Source organism: Neopelma chrysocephalum, unplaced genomic scaffold (genome assembly GCF_003984885.1).
Source record: "Neopelma chrysocephalum unplaced genomic scaffold, ASM398488v2 Primary Assembly neopelma1_22, whole genome shotgun sequence".
NCBI classification, from domain to species: domain Eukaryota; kingdom Metazoa; phylum Chordata; class Aves; order Passeriformes; family Pipridae; genus Neopelma; species Neopelma chrysocephalum.
The window spans coordinates 7848414-7868450 of NW_020897689.1; the positions used below are offsets into that span (position 1 = coordinate 7848414).

The 20037-nt window shown below is 35.5% G+C and overlaps 1 protein-coding gene across 3 annotated transcripts in view; it reads right to left on the bottom strand.

Annotated features, from left to right (window-relative positions):
* Positions 1–487: 487 nt before the first annotated feature.
* Positions 488–20037, bottom strand: part of CRISPLD1 (cysteine rich secretory protein LCCL domain containing 1) — a 39949-nt gene continuing 20399 nt past the window's right edge. For all 3 annotated transcript variants that reach the window (XM_027692007.1, XM_027692081.1, XM_027692167.1), the window contains exons 2-14: positions 16455–16573; positions 16190–16322; positions 14623–14738; positions 13675–13775; positions 12420–12599; positions 12267–12327; positions 12075–12141; positions 11330–11460; positions 10943–10986; positions 10783–10855; positions 8605–8680; positions 3952–4082; positions 488–2053 (exon numbers count right to left, since the gene is read on the bottom strand). In XM_027692007.1, the coding sequence (XP_027547808.1) occupies positions 2002–2053; positions 3952–4082; positions 8605–8680; positions 10783–10855; positions 10943–10986; positions 11330–11460; positions 12075–12141; positions 12267–12327; positions 12420–12599; positions 13675–13775; positions 14623–14738; positions 16190–16322; positions 16455–16573 (1284 nt within the window). In that variant the 3' untranslated portion in view covers positions 488–2001. The remainder of the gene's footprint in view (positions 2054–3951; positions 4083–8604; positions 8681–10782; positions 10856–10942; positions 10987–11329; positions 11461–12074; positions 12142–12266; positions 12328–12419; positions 12600–13674; positions 13776–14622; positions 14739–16189; positions 16323–16454; positions 16574–20037) is intronic.

Sequence of the window (20037 nt, forward strand, 5' to 3'; positions counted from 1 at the left end):
CTGCTTTGGTGCTTTTAAGAAAAGATGGTGCAGGTCTGTCTCAGGCACTTGACTGACTTGGAGATCCATCACAGTCAAAGTCTACTTGCACTTTGGTTTCAATCCTGAAAAATGGTTAATGCCAGTATTGCAAAATTTATATAAAAGTTTCTTTCAATGGCCACCACTTGCACAAAAAAAAAAAGGGGTTATGCATAAAAGACTCTTTGTCTCCCTCATCAATTTGACCCTTGTCAAAACTTGAAAAAATGAGCAGAAGATTTATCCATAAAACTTCTGATGCAATTAGTGGAAGTTTTGTGTCTAAACTGCCTTTATAGCTTTTAGAACCTCAGATTATGTCTGCTGCTTGGTCCTACACTTGCAATGTTTAGGTCACGGAAAAAAAAAAAAGAAAAAGAAGTACATTTTGGGTGGCTGTTTTTTCTCTTAATTCAGGACAAACAATTAAAAAATAAAAGCTGTCAAAGTTAGTCTTACTATGTATATTATTTTTATTCAAAACAGATTAAAAAAAACTAACAAAGCTTGTCTAACTACATGAGGTAGTACATGTAGCAAAAGAGAAGGCAGAATATCGTATTCTGAAATATGAAGAGTATGAATAAGTTTACAAGTTGCAGTGAAATTCAAAATCAGAAAGAAAATACACCAAAAATAAAGTTTAACAGCTTTTCAGTCTTAAAGCACCAATACACTTTTCATAGAAAGAAACATAGTAACACCACTACATGTTCTTTATATACCATAATATGGTAAAATTAATCCACCAAGCTGTTCACCATAAATGAATTTTTTTAAATGGTGAAGCAACGAATGACATAATTGTCATTGGGCTTCCTACCACTATACTTCCTGGCCTGCAGGAATATTTGCCAGGTCATGGGGAGCAAGGTTAGCCTTTGTTATTATTTTCTTTGGTTTTTTTGAACATTTACCCTCATATCGATGTATATTGACAACATGTAAAACTCAAGGCCACAAGCTTGCAAATTTTTATGTATGTGTACAAGTCTACATTTTTTCTGAAACACAATTTAGGTAAATTGAAGGAGTGACATGGCAAAAATATATATGTGGATGTGCAGAACTGCATTGCAGAACTGCAGGCTTATTCCTTAATTTCAGGTTACTACACTTCTCAATATAAAAATTTTATCAGATCCTTCAATATCATATGTGTCTGTCTCTCACTCAACCATCCCAAGACAGTGGAATATTTGTGAAAGACTGGGCCATAATGAATTGCTTATTTGAATTAAAGAGCTTAGCAGCATCCAATAAATATTTTATCAACCTATTTAAGAAATAATAGAGATGAATGTGTCTTAGAAATATTTTTTTTAGAGGAAAACATGCTAATATGACCCAGAGCTTCCCATATTTTATATCTTCCATTTTATTTCAAAATAGGTATTTGGACTTGTTATGATTAGTGTGAAATTGAGAACAATCTAGCTCTTCATTTATGCTTGCATGGCTAATGCTACTGTAAATCATCAAAAAGTTATATATGTTTTTATTTTACTTTAAGGCATGATTTATTTTATCAGAATATTGGGATGGCTTCTTTTCTGTACACTGAAAATAAAAACTCAGGCCTCCCTATGATATAGTTTAAAGGTTACTGTTAGTGGCATATATAAAGCACCATACAATAATATATTCAGATGAGGAAAACAAAGAACATTTAGGAGTTTTGAATTAACTGTAAAAGAGTAACTGCTAAGAAAATATAGCAATATTTAACACAGGATTCAAAGTAGTGTTATATATCATTATAGATTTTCATATGCATTTTTCTCCCATGTTTATTTTTACAGATTTTTTTTCATTAAGATATATATGTAATTTAAACTTTTTGGTGGAAAGCAGTATACATCTTCTGTACAATAATGTTACAGCTTTATACAAATTTTAGGAATTATAAGAAATGGCCTGTATTACTCTTTTCCAAGTGCTCTGGTTTCACTTGCCTGTTTTACATTTTACTTGCTAGATTCAAACAACAGCAAATACTCTGAATGCCTTGCTTCCTGGAGGATTCTGTAAACTGAAACATAAATACATCAATTATGTTATTTTTAAGACTGCAACACTCCAATGACAACGTTTTTGAATTGTTAATTGTTAATTCTAAGATCCTGCAGCAGTTCTCGTAACAACTCCTAACTTTAACTATCCAAGATTTTTTAAAACTGCTACAAATAAAAACTACATAAATTTCAAAAAATAACATTAAAAAAATCAAGTAATCCTTTGTGATGAGGGATTCTGGTTTAAGGAATAAAGCTCTACTGAAGCAAAATACTAAAAATTTTTCGGAAGAAAGAGAAAGCATGCATATTATGCTCACTATTCTAACAACTACATTTGGAGAGAACTTGCAGATCCAGGAGTTCCCTTATTTGTTAGTAGCTTATACGATGAAGAATAGATTTCTATAAAGAACTGATGTCTAACAAATCCAATGAGAATGCTTTCCGAATGGATAAATATCTGGCTTCGAAAGAAATTAAATAAAAAATATTCAAATGCAATGAAATTTTGTTAGAATAAATATTTTTGTCTTATAAACTGAACTAGTACGTCATATTTAATGGTCCCACTGTCTTCTCTTTAGCAAACCCTGTCTGAGGCATGTTTGGGAAGGAAAGGGAAATGGAGGTGAAAGCAAGGAAGCAGGCTGGTTGCAACAGCATTACAATCCATCATCTTCTGCTTCACAGAAAACTTGCATGGGACTGTTTTCCAAACTGCTATTCTTCCAGACTTTACCAAGATGGTTTATGCATAAATATATGTATATCTATACATACTTTTAAAATTTACATTTATACATAGTATATAATGTGTATATTATATATAAAGTATAAATAATGATTAATTTTGCAAAACTCTTCCTGGCTGCATTTCTACTGAATGAGAAGATTTATATGGAGAACAAAAGTGTCAGTAAGGAAGCACCCTTTCTAAGGGAAGTAGATGGTCACGGAGAAAGTCAAAAAATGAGCAAAATAAGTCATCTACTAAGCAAAGGAAATCTGTATTTTACAAACTTCCAGATTTGTTGAAAAGTTTGAGGGAAAGAGAAAAGACACTCCCCTATCCTCAATTAAAAATAAGAAAAAAATACCCTATATCTCCCTATTTCTGAGTTCTCTACAGAAACTTCTGGAGATCTTTTCCCTGCAAAAATTTTTTGGAACGACTATAGTCTGTCTAGGAAACAATCATTCTTAGCTTTACAGGACTAATAGAGTGGCTTTACAGGATGAAAAGAGTGGTACAATTTTTTTTGAAGGTAATTTCTCTTTCTTCCTTCAGAACCTGGAAAACTCTCTCAGAGAGTATTGCACATGTAGCCATGTGTTATCATCATACAATGTACAAATACACTGAATACAACCAAATGAACTTTCATAGCTTCTCCAGGTCTTTCAGACAAACACTGTTAACAACAAACTATTAAAAAAAAAGAAATTAAAACTATGTTTCAATGATCATGAATTTTAATGTTTGTAAATATTATTTATGATTCAGGATCCAGTACTGGTTCAATACCACGTAAATCACTAATGAACAGTTCCTCAGGAACCAGTGAACCTGCATCACCAATGTTAATTTTTAAAACCTCCCTAAGAAAGTAAAGGCAATTTTCTTATCAAATATTGTGTTAGTTGCAACAGAACCAGCAAAGCAAACAAGAGGTTTTATTTCATACGCAGCTTTTCAGAGTAATGTTTTATGAGCTTAGAGGAGGCAGGCAGCTCTGCCACCACAGCTTCTCCAAAGTCACCACAGTTGTTACACAAGCTCTGTAAATCACCAATTTTGGCCTACTTGTTTGTTTTCTAGCACTGCTCCAGCTGCAAACAGACACAATGCAAGACTTTGTAAATTTCACGGAGGCAAAGGGTGAAGTGTAATCTTTGAAAACGGGCTCTGTACCTTTCTGAATATATTCCATTTTGAAAGGAAGCAACGTACATCTTTCTTTTGTCTACTGGCATAACATCAACATAACCGCCCTGGTTACGGACTACACCAGCATGTAGTGCTGCTCTGCAGATACTGGATATCTATGAAAGAATGCGGGAAAGGTTAGTTTTCATCCTTTTATTTCGTAATTGTTTAGAAGAAAACAAATAACAACATTTAAACCAAGTTTAGGAAACATAAAATAATTATTGCATGACTAATTTTATTAATCTTACAGTATTTAAATCAGTTTCATAGGAATTAGGCCAATTTATAGGAATATAGACACTGTCTCTTCAAATATCCTCTTCAGCATGATGCCAAAATCATTTCTTTCAAGCTATTTCAGTTCAAAGATCAGGAACATGTTTGAATTCTTGAGTCTTTCAAAATGAAAGAACCTATCAGCCTTCAATTCAACAACAGAGGGGTAATTGTCTAGCTGATTCCTCCAAGACTTTTGATATGGTTTCCCACACTCCTCATGGAGAAACAGTGATATGGTCTAGCAATGGGTCTGTGCAGTGGTGGGGAACTGGCTGACAGGTGGCACCCAGAGTGGTGGCAAATAGCTTCTTTTCAGTCTGCTAACCTGTCACAAGTGGGGCCCCTGAGGATCAATATTGGCCCAAACATTGTTTAATATCTTCATAAGTGAACTCAATGATAGGATCAAGTCTACCTGGATGATACCAAACTAAATGGGAAAGCTGACACTTCAGAGAAGAGAGCAACCCTGCAGGAAGACTTGGACAGGCTTGAAGAGTAGACTAACGAGAACCTTACGAAGTTCAACAAGGACAAGGTCTTGCACCTGGAGTGCATATACATAATCCAGGAGTGCAGCACATGCAGGGATCAACCCAGCTGGGGAGCAGCTCTGAGGAAAAGGACCTGGGGGTCCTGGTGAGCCACAAGTTCAGTATGAGTAAACAGTGTGCCACTGCAGCAAAGAGAAACAAGACAAACCCAACAGGATGCTGGGTTGCATCAGCAAGGGCACCACCAGCAGAGATAAAGAAATCATTATCCCACTCTACTCAGTGCTTGTCAGGCCACATCAGTTGTTGTTCCTGTGATAAAAGAGATGTGGAAAGGTTGGAAAGGGTCCAGAGAAGAGCCACAAAGACAACTAAAGGACTGGGGAGCCTGTCATATAAGGAAAGGCTGTGAGAACTGGGTTTGTTCAGCCTTGAGATAAGAAGGCTTAGGGGAGACCTCATCATCATGTTTTATTATTTAAAGGGTGGCTCCTTTTTTACCTAAGTCATATGGAAAAAATGAGGAGTGATGGGTACAAGCTACTCTTGTGGAGATTTCAATTGCACACAAAACGAAAATTTTTCATAATGACAACAATCAACCATTGGAATAATCTTCCCATGGAAGTGGTGGATTCCCCAGCATTGGACACTTTTAAGACAAGATACTAGGCCACCTTGTCTAAACCATGTTTTGTCAGGAAAGGTTGGAGCAGATGATCCTTGGGGTCTCCTCCAACCTGGTATTCTATGATTCAATGAAAATTTTCTGTGAAGCTATCAGCACTTATATCTGCTTGAAACCTACATTCTCTGGTCACTAATTCCTCTCATGAACCTATGAAGCATAAATAATTCTCACAGAAGGATTCCTCAGTGACAATCCTGATAACTGATTTAAACTTGCAGTCCTCTAATACTCTTTCAGCATTTTAAAAATTGCTATAAGAATGAAACTTCTTAGATACTCCAGATGGTAGGCCCCAATCTTCAATACATAGCACAGCAAAGTGCAGGTCCAGCTACAGTAAATCTCCACTTAGAGACAAGTTTTTTTGTGGAAAAAGTCTTCAATGCAATAGATCTCTCCACAAGCAACTTTAAAAAACTTAGCCAATATAAATATCAATAGCTGGTCAAACAAAGCGCTATTTAAATAAAACTTTTATTTTTTCCAGTTATAACTAGTGTAATTTAAATCTTTACCATAGCTATTTTGCACTCTCAATTGTATATAAAATCAGGAATTTAAAATAGCAATGATTTTCCTACTCTCATTCCAAGCACAGGAGTTGCCGGTTTCACTGTTATGTAGTTTGTCTTTTAATGTTACAATATTTAACAGAGTAAAGATCTGAAATTGTTTATGAAAATTATGTTTTGCAAAGATGCTTTATGTTTTTTTTCCACACTGCTGGCTGTGAACATGCCATGAGGGATGCCAATTAAACTACTTCGTACTTTTCCTCTTCCCAAGGTTTCAAGACTTTCGTTATATCCTGAACACCAATACATGCCTTACTGTTACGACTATAGCATCCTTTATCTACTGATACTGTGGGAGTTACGGATGAAGAGGCTAAAGGCTAAAAGAAAAAGAAAAAAAAAGGGTAAAAATTCTGTGGGGCGCTACTGATAAACCAGAGAACAAATCTTCTCAGGAACAGAGAGGAAAAGAAGTTACCATAAAATATGAAATGAGTTTAAGAATAAATGTCTGAACAGACCAAAGCCAGAAAAGGAAAGGTTTAACTAGATTCTCAATACTATAAAAATGATTTTGTAAATGGTTCTTTTTGAATTAGTGACATCCATTAATGTTATTTGCTTTCTTTTTTACTATCTTTGCAAAATCCTGTTCCTTTATTCAATGTAAGAGGCCTAAGCAGTAAGGTAAATAAATACTCATGTGCATATATGCATACACCCACATACATATTTATGAATTTGCATGAACATCACAAAAACCCCATCTATTTTGTGGAATCAACCAAGTAGATCATGGACTGCAATTTCAAATACATTTGCTATGACAAGTGGGCGAATGAATTCTCTCTATCTGTGAACAAATCTCTCCGTGAATACATGAAAAACTGTAAAAGAGGGCACACTTATTAAACAGGTTATTCTTTAGAAATACTTCACCTGAAGCTAGTTCAGTAATATATTGTAATGCATATAATACCCAACTGTATTAGTGAAAATATCAATTAAGAAGTATCTTAGTTTTAAAATAAATGTTAGCAAAAAAAGTATAATACTGATATCATCAATGGGAACAGATGTACAAATACATCCTTCTACATTTGAGCTAGATGCCCCAGGACCCTTCCGTAGGAAATGGAGAAGAATAGACATCTCTATTTGGCAATTCATCTCATAGTAAGGTAGACATTCTGAAATAGTCAAATGAATTCTGCTCTGCAGATGCCTATTTATCTCCTTTACCACTATACTGTATGTACTAGAAACTACTATAAACATAACCTAGAATAGCACCTTCAGTGTAAATATCTACCCTGACAGCATTTGAAGTTGATAAGAAGACTTCCATCCCTGGTTTCTTACCTCTATTTATGTCCATTTTTTCCTAAAAGCAGTATGGCTGCACACATTTCTATACAATGGAGATGAATAATGAAATAGTACATCTAAAATAAATTTTAAAGCATAACTTTATAATACTAATTAAAGTCACCTGGGGCTTCTCTAGACAAAGAAAATATATATTCTGGGATGTTCTCCTGTCTAAGTTAAACAAAAGCATGTCTTTTTTCTCCTACAACAAAGTCTTTTCTAACTCACTGGGAAACTTTGGCTGTAGCCTTTGATTGCAACCACAGAACTGAAAGAAAATCATCTTCCACAAAATAGACTTGCATTGAATCTGTTTTCACTGCCTCTCTTACACACATTAAGGACCCAGTTCACAAATCAATTATCCTTCTTAAACTAGAAGTACTACTCACATCTGTGACACTGCTTAAGGACAAGAGTTTTTCAGGACAAGATACTCAGGTAATCTAACGGACATTAGTTAGTTTCAAAATAATGATGAGCAAATATTTGCATATTATTTTCACACATTTAAAAGTACAAGAAAGTAGTGAAAATCTGGCCCAGCTGGTTGCCATACTATTCCTTATGACAGCTATAAGATAGTTAAAACATAACTGCAGAGACTACATTTTCAGTTAAAACTGGCAAAAATGTGACCGGCTTTCTCTGCCACTACATCCTTGCTTCTCCACAGAGAGATGACAAAGAAGGGGCATAAAATAGAACCCTCTTTTCATTCTTTCTATCCACCTGAGAACTCAACATGTTGTAGGGAAAAAAACTTGATTAGGAAACAGAATGACAAAAAAAAAGTCTTAAAATATGACAATGTGAGATACTTTACACAAACATATTGAAAATCTGCTGCAAATATTTTGCTATCCACACAAATAAGAAATATCCAAAATAATGAGACTGTGGACATTTATTTTAAGAGTAATTTTTTTGTTAGTATCATCTGACAGAAGTTGTGGGTACATCAGGATCTAAAGTGCAGGGGTTTAAATGAGTATACACTGCTAATATTGAACAAATCAGTGGGAATTTTCATAAAAAACTGAAAATTTGGGTCCAGAGACTACTGAAGTCTATAATGGGTTTTCAAATAACTTTCCATATCTTCAGCAGCTGAGTATTGCTAACTTAAATGGGAGTCTCTGAAAAAGAACTTTGAAAAGACTGTGTGAAAAATAAGCATATGCAGGATAACTGTATCTACTCTCTATCTTGTTATTCTTACCTTATAACTTTTCATAGGATTTTATATTTCATTATATAATGCAATGTAAATCCCTATACTTACATCAGAATAAATTCGTGTACCAATGACACGAGCGTAGTGTGGATTTGCCTGCATACAGTTGTGAGGACAATACACCCTGAAAGATCAAAAACAAACCACACACAGTTAGGAATGAGTATCAGAGGATTACTATATCATGTTCATTGTCAGCATTATTGAGTATAAATCAAGTTCATAATGCATATATATGGGTCTATACTGCTCTTAAAATGCTGTCAGCTTTTGAGGCTTTGACCATACAGGTGAAAAGCATTGCTGATGTAAGTTGAGGTTTATAATGAAGTGCTTAAAATTATACTTTAACAAGTCTGGTCTTCTTCCCTTTTGATAAGCAGATGGTGTTCTTGTCCAACATATGTGAGGTTAGTAGAAAAGCCAGTGAGAAGAGAGACTGTTCACTCTTCTATAATTTATCTGATTCTACAGCATCCTTTACAAACTGTACAGTCAAATACCTTCACAGAAGAGGCAGATCTGAGTGAGGACCTGCTTTGATGCTGATGACCTGGTGATGTAAGCCAATCTAGCAACTTATAATGAAGGTGAGCACCGGCATCCATAACTAAAATGAAAAACTTCGTAAAGTAATGAGATTCCTACCTGATTCTAGGTGATCAGAAGGCTACCAAAACAAAGACCATCTTTATTAACTGCATTTTTTGACCTTTGAGGAAAACTTTCTCAGTGATTCATGGCTGCTAAAGTTTCAACATGCACATGAAAATCATATGGGAAGCTAACGGTAGTACAGGTGTCAAGCATCTTATTTGTTAATTGTGATATGCTACAAGCAAGAACTGACAGTTAACTCAATGTCTACTCTGAACTATTTCATTTAAAAAATGGGTCATGCCCTAAAGACTTTGGCCCCTACACGGGGCAGCCCTGGGCAAGTGTTCTTCTCCAGGATGCTATCCAGGCTCCATGGATATTTGGCACGTCACATCACCTAGGCATGCTAGAGTCTTACCAGATGGGTAATTAAAGCACTTAAGAAAGCTACTTTTGTTGGAAGGAAGCAAGATCTCAAAGGACAGCTCTTGAAGAGCTGATGATTTATGATTAGGGTACAAAAGGGAAAAGTAAGCTTGTGTAATCAATGCCATAGCTTGTAATTCCTGAGACTATATTTTCAGAATTAAGAGCATGCACAGAATCTTGAATGAATCATTGCTGTTGTGAAGTTTCCTAAGTTGATGCATCAGAATTAAACTATTTTTAACCTTATTTTTATTTTTGAATTTTCCTTAAGACAGACTCTATTTTTCTCTTAAAGAAGCTAGTTTTAGTTTTTAATAATGAATAAAAAAAGAAAAATATACAAATATGAGATTGTATCCATCCATTCCTGTGTTCCACTCCTTAGCTTAGTTCTCCACATCTTCCAGCTAGAGAGCCAGGAGCCATAGCCAAACACCAAACAAGTCCATGGACCCAAGAGCTACATGAAGGGATATTTTTCTAGCAGTTCTGGCTTTGTACTTGCTTCCTGTATTGGCTGTAGGATTGCTATGAAAGCAATCCTGTGGATATCTCCAGCTTAGTTTGTGGTAAATCATGCTACAGTGTATTTACCTTTGACTCATCTATGGTTTTAAGAACTGTTACCAAATTCGTTCATCAAAATATTGCGGCACAGCTTCTTTCGAAGAGTTAAAACACAGTCTTCAAAGAAATGGTACAAATATTTAAAGCTGTTTACTGACCTGCAGACCACACCTTAATTTAACCATATATATTTCAACTTTTTTTTCCAGTTCCTACAGAACTCCCAAACAAATTGGTAAGTTCTGCAATAAATATCTGTATTGCATCCTTCTATCGTATCTGTTTTACAGGTAAATAAATTGAAATACAGTGTACTTTGCCCAAGGTGCATAGAAATAATACTGGACAATAAAGAATTATTCGCAGTCTTTAGCCTAACGATGTCACTAAGATTAGCAACAAGATCTTCATGGGCAAAAGAAAAATAGATTCTCCCATTGAAAAAACCTGCAGATCATCTTTACCTACCTGGCTTTCTACTGAGACCAAAGATTTAAATATCAGTTAAACATTTCTGACTTCATTTTCACAGCTACTGTTGACATCTTTGATCAATGGCAACTTAGGATAATTAGGAACTGACAGAAATATTGGCAGCACTCTAAACTAATAAAATTTTATTAATTTTACCTTGGACAGTGTGAGGCTGGTTTTTGAAATGGACACAGTTGTTCCACTGTTGTTTCACAGGTAATAGCCTGAACTGAAGAAAGTAAAACAGAACAAATAAATGTGTGCTATTTAGAAAAATCATAAAGTAGTACTGAGTTTATAAGAAATTAATACTAACCTGTTACTTTAGAGACAGTGAAGGAATTAGCTGACTGGTATTTCCTGAAGAAGAAATAATAGAAATTGTCAGTAAATAATATATTTCAGTGATTTCTTTTAGCTAGAAGTATTTTTATTAGAGAATACAGAATTTAACTCAAGACATTGTCCCAAATCAGTTTTTACTCACTGCACCCCCCTCTGCCCAGTTGTGAATGTATTTATTGCAACGACACATTTATTTTGTACTCCCACTGAATCCATCTGAAAAAAAAGAATGCATTTTTACAGCATTTTCATATTCTTTATGACAAAAACTATGAGAAAAATATTTTACTGTGATATATCTTGTAGGAACTACAAATAAACAAGTGAAAACCTTCCCATATATTTTAAGAAAACTTACCCAATTGACTGAATGCCATTTCTGTAAGACTTGATAAAGTAGTTTTTCCTCCCTTGCCTAGTGACATCAACCCAACCACCTTCATTGTCTAGGATGCCATAATGTATGGCAGCTTTACAAATACTGGATTGCTGAAAAACAGAGCAAGAAAAGCAGTTTCATGTCAGACAATAATAAGGTTTCAATCACAATGTGTCATTAAAAACTTGGTAGAGAGTCTATGACGTTTGGCATGGTCTATGTAGGTATTATTTCATACAAATAAAACACCACTTTGCCTTACTCAGAGATAAACTGTTCTTATTTACATTATACTTGTTCACAATAGCTGTTATTTCTTATGCTGTTTTCCAGATCTACAGAGTAAATGATATACTTTCAGCTAGCATTAAGGTTTCACAAGTAGGCCTACCTTACTGAAACAATTTATCCGAGTGTATCCACAAATTGCTGCACTTCTCCTTAATTGCATCTTCACATATTTACAGTCAAATAAGTGTACATAAAAATTCTACTTCTGTGTATGTGTAAGTATGAAGTATATTTGGACAGTACATGCAGAATAGCAGATGCAAATTTAGGTCATCTGATGCTATCTTAAACATTTGGTGTTAGCTTTTATTTTTGGTGAATGTTGATATACTCAAAATGCATTCTTAACATATTTTAACTAGTATTCCAACAGAAAAGACATTTCATTAAACACTCTACTGGTACAAAATCTAATTTAAAAATATTTATTTACCATTTCATAATGTACACTTCCAATAACTTTGGCTTTGCTATCCAAACAGCCAGCAGGACATTCATACCTAAGAGAATAAAATACAACTTGGTCTTAAATCCTGGGATTACAAAAAGGGAAAATATTCCAGCTCACGTACAAATACAGCCTTTCAGAATAATCTCAAAATGACAACTGTAAAATTTACCATACCTATTGCAAGTTGTTCCTTTGCACTGATCTCTTAGCCTTACTTCACATGAGACAATCTGAGCTAAAACAAGCAAAAAGCAAATTCACTGCAGTGAATTTCATACTATACAATTTAATTTTGTTGATCACTTGCAAATCAGATAAATTCCTTACACATTTGCTGTGTGCTTATTACTTCATTTTTCTCACTGTCATCAGTGCCTGTGGAGGTCGAAGGTGAATGCGTTCTTGGCCAGCTTTGCGCTGTTGCATCCTGGGCTTTGGATCGTTGACGTTCAATCTCATTGGTTTCCTCTTCTGGTTCATGGGGAGAATAAGGTCTTTCTGAATCCTCTGTTTCAGAAAATCGGTAAAAAAAATAATCTCTCAGAAAAAAAATCAGTGTGGAATGTAAATCCCTCACTGTGTTTCAGTAAAATGACTTTGCTCTCATAAAATGGTGGACAAATGAAAGCAAGAAAGACTTCTCACTATTTCATAAGATGAAGAACGCAAGATTAATAAAAACATCTCAAGTACGTTTGTGATACTGAGCAAAGATTTTTTTTTCTAGCACATGCGCCACAATTTAAGTATGAAAATGCTCCTGTTTTAGTACCTTTATGCCATCAGAAAACCAATAAAACAAAGATGATCTCTGGTATACATGAGTTTTACCAAATTCATAGATGACATGCAATTAAAGAAGCTTATTTCATAATAAAATTCACCTGAAAATGAGGCCTTTCTATTCATACACAATGAAAATAATTTTGAAATACTCATAACTGAATCGACATTTCTTACTTAGACAAGAAGTATAAGGAAGGTATTTGGGCACATTTATGCACTTTCATATAGTCCATATGAGATCTCAAAAGTTATTAAGAAAAATTGCTAAATTACTCATACACAGAGTAAAGCAAAAAGAAGTAGCAGCTTCATAATATGTTGTGTTTCAATGCTATAAAATATGAATAGCATTCCAAAAATTTTAAGGAGTAAATAATCATCCTAGCCTATATTTTAATTTCTAATGTCTTCTAGTTTTGTTCTTGATTTTTCATATAGCACGACTATGCCACTGAGATAATGTTTCCCTATAAACAAATGACTACATACATTTCCACTGTAATTACAGAAAGGCATAAATAGCACACAGTGACAGTCTCCATCCTTGTGCACTAAAAGCCCTGAATCAGCACTTACCAGCAGGAGTTCAGTACAGTCCACTCTGATGAGGCTCAGCCTTATGTACCATAACTACATGATCTCATTCATCATAGTAAAGAAGGGCCCTACCAGGTCTTTGGGTACATGCATAATATATACTATTCCACTATGTTAAGGCATAATGAGGAAAGAAATCAAAAAAGAAAGGTTACATTTCTATTCCCATTTATAGTTGTAATGCTGAAATAGTACTTACCTCTGTAACAAAGATTTTCTCTACAACCTCCTCCAAAACTAGGGGGACATGCAGAACAAGGGCGACCAGGTTTATAAGGAGCATGACCCCACCAATTACCCCTTCACACAAAAAGAAAAAAAATAGCAAAAAATACCTTAATAAATGAATGTATTAACATTAAACAGCATTTAGTACATCAACAAATAATGAAAACCAGCAGATACATAGACTGTAACTTTGTTCTGATATTCCCAAGTAACAAGCGATAGGATGAGAGGAATGATCTCAAGTTAGTCCAGGGGAGGTTTATATTGGATATTAGGAAACATTTCTTCACTGAAAGGGCTATCAAGGACTGGAACAGGCTGCCCAGGGAAGTGGTGGAGTCAACATCCCTGGAGGTATTTAAAAGACATGTAGATGTGGCACTTAGGGACATCGTTTCGTGGTGAACTTGGCAATTTTAGGTTAACACTTGGAGTCAGTGACCTTAAAGGTCTTTTCCAATCCAAATGATTCTATGATTCTATATCAAATACATAGGACGTAGTTGAAAAGTCCATGAAGAAAAAAGCTGAAGAACTGATGTAAATTGCTGTAAGATCTTTTCAGACTGGCATAGCACTGTAAGACTAAGTTCCTCCATTACATGAGAACAGACTCCACTCTCCTAGATGGAATATCCTATAAAATTTGATCTTAACCAGGGGCTTCCTCTTACACATTCCTTAAGTCACAGTGGGGAGATACAAATATCACACTACAACAAAGATCTCTGATGCTGTATACTAAAACACAGGCCAGAAAACTGAAGGACTAGAAAAATCACGAGAGTATTTGGGCAGCCAAAGGCTGCCTTGGGAACAAAGTAACAGTACAAAAGATAGAAAATCCAGACTGATCTCCTTTCAGATTATTTAAAGTATCTTGCCCCTTCAAGATATTTTTGGGTATCAATCTACTTACTTAGGAGAATAATTGCATACAAGATAGACTGCTTTTGGCCAAATCTGTCCCCAGATGTTCATGTTATGACACAAATTAATTGCACAACCAATTCTGCTACTTGTAGCCCAAACAACCTATGGAAAATGAAAGAGAAAAACATGTGAAACCAAAGCTGATTAACTTAAAATCATAACTACCTCTAAACTTCAACATATAAAACTCAAATAACAGAAGTGATATATTCCCCTCTGTTATAAATGGGTTGAAGGGACCTAATTACAACTGCCAAAAGGCCATTTGGTTATACCCTTAATAGAAAGAAAAGCTTTACCTTGATACAAAAAATGCAGCTCTCATTTTATATATATAAATGGTCTAAGCATATATTTGAAAGTGTAGCAAAACATTTACAAAACATGATCTGAAGAACTGGTTCTTGGAATTATAATTTATAGATGATTGTGAGTTAGAAGTTATGTTCCTGTGCCCTAGAGTTCTCAGTACAACCTTAAGACCCAGAGGGGTTTGGATTGGTTGGACTGAGAGAATAGATATTTTTCAGCAGTAAAAGGAAGTAAGATAAAGGATAAAACTTTAAAAAAAAAAACCTAATACACCAAATAGACCCAAGTAATGGATTTTAAACAAATATGCTTTCACGTCATTGCCATCAAAGGTGGCTGTGCTCCTTATTCACCTTTCATTGCAGATCTCAAAATAATCAGAGTGACAAAGGCTGGAATCTTCAAATTAGACAAATATCACAGGTGTTGAAATTGTATTGATTCAAGGTAAGCCAAATCCGTAGATCCAGCAGGATACCACGAAAACACTATATATGTATTGATCTTGCATGTAATGGTAAGCGCAATTATATTTAGAGAAATGGTAAATAAGAATATGGAGGTAATTGTTTCAAAATTAGATACAATTGTAAATTATGCTACTAAAGAGAAAATAAATGTTTAAAAATTAATCACTTTTAGGTTTTCAAATATTGTATCACAAGTTTTATGTGGACTGTAGTATAATCTGAAAATCATATATTTCCCATGAAAACATGACTGGCTTCCCTCTGCCAAAATTCAGGCTAGATACGCAGATTTCAGAAGTAAATAAATTAGTTTCATGCCATTTTAAAATCGTGCTGAAGTTAAAGTAATATCTTAAAACCTATTCCTTGATCTGAGGAACTCACCTAAGAAAATATTTCTTTTTTTAAAAAATGAGCTGTTTCTTCAGCTTATTACAGAAAGGACTATCAGCATATCAGCACAGAGGCTGGATTATGCGAAGTGCAGTGAGCAGCAACACTCAGTGCTACACTGGTATTCGTGAGCTTTTTCCTTAGTCCTGATAAGGAAGAGATATTTATGAGGATGAAGTCTAAAGTTTTGTATGGCAACCCTACTCTGTTACTAATACCCAGCGCTTTTAACTATGGAGTCTAAACAAGTCCTTTTAGGGCTTTTGTGCTATGGCATATACTGAAAGTTTAGTATGCTCTAAGTCTCATATAGCAACATAACTGGAGGTCTCAACCACTCTTTTCCACAGCTGATAAAAAACAAACACACCTACATACCTGTGTGTAATGTGTACAAACAGGACCAGAGCATCTGTATGGACAATATGGATTGCATTCATGAGGATAAGGATATGTGAAATCTCTCACTTCATCATACCATGCTTGGACATGAAATGTTGGAGGTCTGTACCTATGAAAGCCAGTAGCAGTGTATTAGGTCATTCAAAAGTTGTAGCTTCTATCATTTTTCCTTTAAGTAATAAGCAAATTTTGTTAAATTTAGAAAACTTCATATATTGCATAAAACAATATCTTAAACTACCTTCCCCAGTGTGCCCCCAAATTCTGTCCAATTGATGGAAGAAGGTTTGCTGGTCCATGCTCCCATAGACAGGTTTCAGCCCATGACTCTGCAGATCTCTCCAGTTCTGTGTCCCATGACTGAAATTTGAAAGAAAAGAAAGGGAAATCTTCTTAGAAATCCTTGGTGTGTATCTCATTCTATAAAAAATAGAAAAAGACGACTGTCCATTTTTGAAGTTTCTTTTACTGAGGCAGAAGACTGAAGAAAAAATTGAGACTTGAAAACTACATGCTCCATTTGTATTACGTAAGAAAGAAAAATGTTTTCACCATGAGAAAAAAAAGTTTTAATCCCATCGCAGCATTCCCTTTAGAAACCATGTGCAGCCATGCTGTAGTGAATAAAGCACAAATACGAAACTGAAAGGCTTAGTTCCAAGCTAAATTAAGTGCTTTTTCTGTCTTGAGATTTCTTTTTACTTATGGGCACTTTCCTTAGCCAAAAGGGTATTATCCAACATGCTTTCAAACAAAGCTTTATTTCCTCTAAACCAATAGTTCATGTGAAATGAATGCGATTTTCTCTTCCTTTTCTATAACGAGCTTTTGTTGAAATAATACACAATTCAAACACAAATTATGACAACTAGAGTAAGGTTGTCATTAATTGATTTTATCACTAGGTTGGCAAAAAAGGAGATTCATGAGGTATGCTTAAAACAAGTCAAAAAAAAAGATCATGAATTACTGTGTATCACTATTGTTTATCCTTATTTTTTATTCTTTAAGAGACATGAAAGAATAGGCTTGTAGCTGAAAGGCAAATCAAAGTTTCTTTCTTTCAAAAGCATACTAAAATATGCTCTCCTTGAAAGAAAATCATACCATACTCTGTATGCATAGTTTTTACTGCACTAATCTGGGGTTTGCTCAAAGTGATCCATTCCTCTTGCACAAAGTATCCATAATGGTGCTTGACTTTTTGAATCTCCTGAGAGCTGCAGAAACAGTTTCCAGATACCTGTCTCTCTGATACCAATGCTCAGGTTAGGAAACTATAATATTTCCTGGGGAAAGAAACATGTCTTGATAGAACCTCAAGTATTTCATCATAAATTCAGATTAAGTTTCATAGACTGAGACTATGCTATCTAAATAATGATAATTCAATATTTCCAGATCCAAATTCCCATGCAGCCACCGGAGATCATGTCTACAAATTTTTGGCACAGATGAAAGGTAGAAAGCTCCTTAACACAGCCAAAGATTACACAAATATAACAGACAAATTCCACATGCTAAAATTTATTTTTCTATTGATTTGGACACGCAGTTTTCACGTTAATAATCAGATTACCCATTAAAAACAAATATGTCCTTGGTTATATAAGACCATCATTATATAAGGACTTTAATATCACTCAATTTAATTGTAGAATATCTGTTCTTGCTTCTCTTCTTCAGAAGTCTCCAATGTATTGCATTCCATTCTGTCTATTATTATTATCATACAACCACACAGAATCACAGAATATGCCGAGTTGGAAGAGATCCACAAGGATCACTGAGTTCAAGTCCCAGCCCTACACAGGACCATCCCCAAGAGTCACACCAGGTGCCCCAGAGTATCATCCAAATGCTTCTTGAACTCTGTCAGGCCTGGTGCTGTGACAACTACCCTGTTCCAGCACTCAACCATTCTCTGGCTGAAGAACCTTTTTCTAATATCCAACCTAAACCTCCCATGACACAATTTCAGGCCATTCCCTCAGGTCCAGTCACTGGTCACCACAGAGAAGAGATCAGTGCCTGCCCCTCCTCTTCCCCTCACAAGGAAGTTGCAGACCGCAATGAGGTCTCCCCTCACTCTCCTCTTGTCCAGGTTGAACAGACCAAGTGACCTCAGCCGCTCCTCATACATCTTCCCCTTGAGACTCTTCCCCATCCTTGTTGCCCTCCTTTGGACACTCTCCAATAGCTCAATATGTTTCTTATATTGCAGTCACCAAAACTGCACTCAATATTCAAGGTGAGGCCACAACAGCACAGAGCAGAGCGGGACAATCACCTCCCTCAACTAGCTGGCAATCATCAGCAAGTAAGAAATTTACAGGGTACATTTTGACTCCCAAAATGCAATATTTATTTTGACAGAATTTCTCAAACAGTACAGTAATGACAGAATAAATCTTTTAATCCACCTTTGGATACAAAGCCCACTAATTTTAGAAAACAGTAAGAATTTTCTATTCACCCTCCTGGGCCAGTACTTTGATATCATAAACTCCAGCATTCTTTAATCTTCATAAGGAAATATTGTAATCTTAAATCACAAAATTTTATATGACAGTTTGTATAAATCTTTTCCTCTTCCCTTTTTTTGTCACACTATCATAAATAGTTCTTCTCCCTTCTGTACCCATTGTAAAAAAACATGAAGGTTAACATACTTCCTCCACATACATATTTTGTTCTTATAGATTGTAGTACCGTTGCTTCATCATTCTATCATGAAATCTCAAGATCATAAGATTTTAAAACAAAAGCCACCACAGTTTGTTTTTGTCGCATATATTGTATGACATTAAGTCAGTTCAAAATCTTATAATACGTAGATTTAGCTCTGAGCATGAACAAGTCATAAAGTTAACATATTTCCCAAATAATTGCTGTTAAGAAGGGTTTTACCAACTAGACTGTGAAATGCAAATTTAGAGTAAATTAGACTTATGACAGATGTGGTGGGTCTGGCTGAGCCAGAATTTATTTCCCCATAGTAGCCTTCACAGTGCCATGCTCTGCATTGGTAGCTAGAGGAGTGTTGATAACACACCCATGTTTTGGCTACTGCTGAGCACAGCACTGTAACATTCCTTCTTCAATCAAGGGCGAGATCCTGGGAGGGGACACAAGTAGGCCACCTGACCCACACTGACCAAGGTGATATTCCATACCATATGACATCAACCCAGATATAAAAGCTGAGGCAAGGAGCAGGACCGGAGGCACTCATTGTCTCTGATGGCTGCCTGCTGACAACCGTTACGTGTGCTGGAGCCCTGCTTCTCGGAGAAGTGGTCGACCATCGCTGCTTATGGGAAGTAGAGATTAACTGCTGGCTTCTGCTTTGTGCGCGTACACGCTGCTTTTGCTTTCTTTTTTGCATAAATATAAACTGCTTTATCGCAACCCACAATTTGTGTTGTTTTCTTTTCCCACCTTACTCTCTCCCCTGTCCGGCTGGGAAGGGGAGGGATAGAGCGGCTGGGTGGGCACCTGGCATTCAGCCAAGGTGAACCCACCACAGTCCTTTTTGGTGCCCAATCATGGGGCATGGGAAAGGTAGTTATATACATATATATATACACATTGCATTGCATTGCATTGCTTATACCTTTACTTTGCTAGTTTCGGGAACATATTAATATAAACCACGGCTCTGTGCCCTGCTTTTGTACTAATGGCCTTTCTGTGTTGGGGGAGTTGTCTTCTGGGGAACTATTTGAGACTGAAGGAGGAATACAACCTTCCCCCCCTTCCTGACTTTGATATAAATGAAATATATAATGAATATATATATGAATATATATATATGAATATAT